General features: G+C 30.3%; 1 protein-coding gene across 1 annotated transcript; it reads right to left on the bottom strand.

Moving 5' to 3' along the window:
* Positions 1-407: 407 nt before the first annotated feature.
* On the bottom strand, positions 408-3,804 carry LOC149405441 (aluminum activated malate transporter family protein). The gene is made up of 6 exons (XM_089606914.1): positions 3,388-3,804; positions 3,158-3,298; positions 1,949-2,221; positions 1,743-1,846; positions 1,095-1,238; positions 408-999 (listed from the first exon to the last, which is right to left on the bottom strand). Exons 1-6 carry the CDS (start codon positions 3,737-3,739, stop codon positions 559-561), a joined length of 1,455 nt encoding a protein of 484 aa, XP_089463040.1. The 5' UTR covers positions 3,740-3,804; the 3' UTR covers positions 408-558.
* Between the last annotated feature and the right edge of the window lie 1,619 nt (positions 3,805-5,423).

The raw sequence follows: 5,423 nt of genomic DNA, 5'->3' as shown, positions 1-5,423 counted from the left end.
TATTTTGTTTTAAATAAAATATATATTTTGAGATTTTTTTAAATAAATTTAATATATATATATTTATAAACTATTTTATACAATTTATTTATCTTCAGTCACCCTCGATTTTAATTTCTGGCTCCACCCCTTGTTTGAGATGATTCTCACGTGAGCAATTACAAATAATATTCTTATAATGTAAAACTATAGAATAAGGTAGAAATTTGCAAAAGTTTAAAAATTAGGGTATAAATTTGCAGGATTGAAAAATGTAAGAGTATTATTTTTGTAGAATTTGAAAGTGTTGGGCAATTAATATTTTTTACAAGTTAAAAGTTAACAATATTACTTTGCAGATAAATTAAAAGCAGTGGGTTTTATCTTTTATTCATTATAGTAAAAGAAAAAAAAACGGGCTCATGGACTCAAAGGGAAACTATATCATTGTTTCTTATAGAACTTACAAGACCCTATTTAGGGTCTCCTTTACAGTATCCAAGCACAATTTTCTTCATCTTTATGTCATATATTGAACCCATCTTTCCTTCTTAGTGTTGACCTTATTATTACACAATATTAATTCTGGCTATTAGGCTTATCTTTCTTGATCTTCTCATCGCCCACCGGATCAAAATGAGCCAACTCAGCGAGCTCTTCTACCTCGTTAACAACAGCTTCAATCCGAGAAGCAATTTCAACGAGTAAAGAGGTTAGAGTTACAAGAGGAACAATCTCTATGATCGAGGTTGAAGAAACTTGAGCCGGGTCACATGGCTTTGTGTTATCTTCTTGATCAGCATGATGTGAAACCGATTGCGAAACTAACATGATCGGAAGCGATTTCAAGTCGTTTTGGAGATCTTGAACCGAGCTGGTCATTTGTCCAACTAGGAAGTCAATTCTTGATGATTTCTTCATTGCCTTGATCATGGTAGCGAGCTCTTGGATCACACTTGAAGAGTTTGAGCTGACTTCTAAGCACATGTTTCCAATCTTGTCCTTTATATGCTCCGAAGCCTACCATAATTAATTTGGTGATCTTACTTTTAGGTATTGCAACTTTATAGAGGACATGTAAGTACGTAATGTATATCTTTGAATTAGGGTTTTACCTTGTTCTCGGAGTTCATGCAGCCATTGAGAGCCTCGATGCAATAAGCGCAACTTCTCATCGCCGACCCAATTTTAAGATATTGTTTCCATGGATGACGAAAATTGAATCTACCGTGCGCGGGTTCCCATCTAGCAAAATTAGCCTATGAAACAGAAATAAAAAAATTAATTGATTATTAGTGTAATTCGTATAAGGTTTTATGACATAAACAATCCTAATTAGTCTAATCCCTGAGCTACGTTTCTGTCCATAAATTTTGGATATAATCTTAACATGTTACTCGAAAATATGTCACTACCTCAAAAAAACCAAATAAATCTTAGCTTTTATTTGGTGTTTATAGGATTAGATTGTGTTTTTCAACTAGTTTATTTTTAAAAAAAATATTTACGCTGGTTTTAAATATGATTAAGTGGTAGGTTTTATTAAAAATTTGATGTAAGTATCAATTTAGCCAAATTTACACAAACAATTTGATGATGTTGTCTGTCTCTTAAATTATGTTTTTAAATTCTAAATATAGAATTCAGGAAAATAATATGGGTATTTTACGCTAAAACCATTATTGCAAAATTTATAATATATCAAGTACCATAATTTCTCTTGTTGCAAAATAAGAATAATAATAATAATTATAATAAAGTACCATAATTTCTTCAGATGCTTTTGAACTCAGCACACATCTGTATCCCAACAATTTTTTGTTTTCTATAGGCTCTTCACTCCCACTGAAATAATCCGAGACACAACCTGAACATCAAAGTAAAGGTGAGAAACATGAATACTAAGTCTGAGTGTCATCTGATTATTTTTTTTCTATTATGTTCCCTAGATTAAATAATTTGTGCTTACCATCCAGTGACGTGGCAAGCTTGTCCATGTTCTTTGTGACGAGTACATGAAGTTCTTGGCCTGCCCAAATGGGGCAAATAAGCATAATTATGACTATGCACAAAGAGGTTCCAATGATTATGGTTGATATTCTTTCATGAGCCATGTCGAATAGCTTATCGACCCGATACCCCGAAACCGAAACCAAACTGAAAGTGAGGATAAAAATCATAGCTCCGTAATCGAATCGCTTTTTTACGGTCGGTATAAATCGGGAGAAAGTCACCACCGTTGCTGCAAGAAAATAAGATTTATACGTGAGTTTTCCTTACCTCCTAATCTGTTAAAATATTTATATTTAGCGTGACTCATAACTCATCTCTCCTCACTTAGTCGGGGGATATACTAATATTTCAAAGCATGCAAAGTGATAATTCTATTTAGTAGTGACACTTTGACACATATTTTCTTTTTAGTGCCAATTTTCTCCCGGAATTTGTGTTTTTTTTTTCTTTCTTTCTTATTTGTGATTCTATAACGCAAAATATAAGACTGTAAAACTCTTATCGTCTCATTTATAAATAAAACTAAAGTTATTATGATTATATACTTTACGTCCAAAAGTGATTATATTTGCCATACTAACTAATTGTAAGAAAAATATATACCACTATGAGTATAATTTACGGCCAATAGTGATTAAATTTATTATTAACTAGTTAGCAAACACACATATATATAAATTACGAAGGAAAATAGCAAGGCTATGCAAAAGTGACAATTCTATTTTCGTAGTGACATTTCTTATTGTCACAAATGTTCTCTCCGAATTTGTGTTTTCCGTTTTCTTTTTCTTTATTCAACAACGTAAAAAAACATAATAAGACTATAAAACGCTATCGTCTAATTTATAAATAAAACGTAAGTTTGTGATTATATTTTATTATTTACGCCGAAAAGTGATTATATTTGTTACTCACTTGTAAGAAAATATACCCCTCTAAACTCTTATCGTCTTTTTATAATTAGAACATAAGCTTATGAATATATAATTTAAGTCCAATAATGATTAAATTATTACTAGCTAGTAAAAAAAACCTCCGTAAATATAAATTCATGAAATAATTTAGCAAGAAAAAATTAATTATATTATAAGAGCTAATCTAACCAACTTTCAACATAATTTAAGCAATATTTTTTATTTTTTATGCAAGGAGTAATTTCACAAACCTAAGAGAAACATCGATATTCCCATAATGTAAGGCTCAAACTGATCCCCGGACCGATCAGCGACCCAATGGACTCCGACCGCGAGAAGCCCGGCTAGAGAAGTCCCACACACTCGATTTATACACTTGCATAATGTTGCACCTATTAAATAAAAACATTTTTAATAATATTAACCCTTTTTTTATTAAAAAAAATTAAAAATAAATTGAAATTAGGGCTTCCTTAATTACCAACTGTGTTCTCAAAGACGACGACCACGGTCATAACGGCCCACATGGCATTCCCTCCAACGCCCTCATATAAAGGCCTCATGTAGTAAAAGAGAGACACGGCCGTGAGAGCGATCCCGACCTTCAAGCAATGTATCGCTTTCCTCGGATCATCGCGACCCATTTCCCATGCTTTTCGGAAGAAGCTACACGGCTTCGATGACACCCTGGCAATGAAACCCTTGAGCCCTAACAACATTCTTCTGAGGAGACTTTCACTTGGAGGCAGTACTTTTGACGAGCCATCGTTGACTCTGATTCTCCATTCCAGTCCATTAGTGCTTCTTGTTGCTGATCCAATCTCAACAGCCATTGTTAATTTGTGAGGAGTCTATATTTCTTGTTTAGTATATGTAGCTTTAAAGAGTTATTAAGACTCTAATGTTGTGTTGTTGGGGAAAAAAAGATGAGTGACTATTGGAGTATATATACATGGTGATGAGTTATAAGGATCTATGAATTAATTATATACGGATCAATAACAATATAAATGTATACAAAAAGAAGGCACAATGTTATGGTGAGTGTGGAGTCCTGATTATTACTATTTTTTTTGTTAATTTAATTATTTTAGTATTATCAGGTAGGTATTGTTTGAGACACTAGTACTATGCACGAATGGCCTAATAAAAGCTTTTTATCATGATTTGTCAATGCGTATGTCATGTATTTTGTGTCCATTCAGATGGCACATGCCCTTCAAAGATTAATATTAAAACTCGTTTCCACTTGAGAAAAAATAAGATATCATCTTTGTGAAAGAAAGAAAAAAAAAACATTTTGATTTGACCTTCAACTAATAGCCTTTAGGATAAAAATCGTAATCTTGTTCATGATATTCACAGGCTATTAAAATAGATTATTGAAACCGAATAATTGAACTGATTTCGATGTTGTAATTAAAGGAATGCCTTTTGTAAATTTTAATATAAAGTTATAATGAATAAAATAGAATAATGGTATTTTTTTTTCTTCTTATTAAAGTTAACAAAACAGTTAATATTGGTCAAATTTTGAACACCAAACAAACTTTTATACACACACACACACACACACACAATACGTACAAAGACAACAAATACAAATAATAACCCTAACTCCAATCATAAATTATTTATTTCCCATAATATAATTTGGGCTTGATTTTAAATCATTATTGAGTGTCTTGACTTGGCGATTATACTTTTTTTTTGGCCGGTATTATATTATTTCTTCGAAATGAAACCTCTACCATATGTATGCATATGTACTTTATTAAAATCAATTGAAACCACTACCATCTTGGATTTTGATTTAATTACGTGGCTTAAATTTAACTTTGTGCCATACATGTGGCAGAGCCACAACGGCTTTTTGTAAAAAAAAAAAGAGTATGTTTTAGGTACTAATAGTTATATATTCACATAAAATCAAATCTTTGATAATGCATCTGTTCTAAATATTCATTAATAGTTGTAAATAATCATTAGACTCTAAATATATAAATAAAATATTAAAAATTCCAAATAAAACTACATCATCATAATGACTATTTATTTAAAATTTACAAAATGAAAATTATAATGCAAATATCTACATTTTGGTGACACTACTCAATAATTTATATATATATATATATATATATACATATATATATATATATATGAGATATATATATATATATATTTTTTTTTATCATATTCCGGATGACCACCGCATTTTAGGGAGAGTTATGACACTTTTTTGGCGTCTTTCAAAATCAGAATTTAGAAATGTCATGTAGTATATAAGTAAGTAAAAAAAAAAATATGTGTTAAGTGAAAATTTTGTTTGAAAACTGATTTTCATATTTACAATTATTTAAAAATCTGAAATTTTGAATAGGTATGAATTATGAAAATTAAATTTTGATTTGTATATTTTAAAGAGCTTATTAAATTGTAATTTATATCTTGGGAATGATTTATTTAAATTGAGATGTACATTTAGTTGTCAATAGTATAAACAAATTGATAGTG

The sequence above is a fragment of the Urtica dioica genome, chromosome 2, assembly GCF_054948205.1.
Source record: "Urtica dioica subsp. dioica isolate 48M chromosome 2, U.dioica_male_clone48M_v1_H2, whole genome shotgun sequence".
Lineage (NCBI taxonomy): Eukaryota > Viridiplantae > Streptophyta > Magnoliopsida > Rosales > Urticaceae > Urtica > Urtica dioica.
The sequence above is the reverse complement of the archived record's forward strand: the minus strand, read 5'-3'. Positions and strand labels throughout refer to the sequence as shown.

Excerpts from the sequence above, each read along its gene's own strand:
- LOC149405441 (XM_089606914.1), bottom strand. The coding sequence starts at position 3,739 with ATGGCTGTTGAGATTGGATCAGCAACAAGAAGCACTAATGGACTGGAA. Across the intron at positions 3,299-3,387 it reads CGTCTTTGAGAACACAGTTG|GTGCAACATTATGCAAGTGT; the intron begins GTAATTAAGGAA and ends TTTATTTAATAG. Across the intron at positions 1,239-1,742 it reads AAGCATCTGAAGAAATTATG|GCTAATTTTGCTAGATGGGA; the intron begins GTACTTTATTAT and ends TCTGTTTCATAG.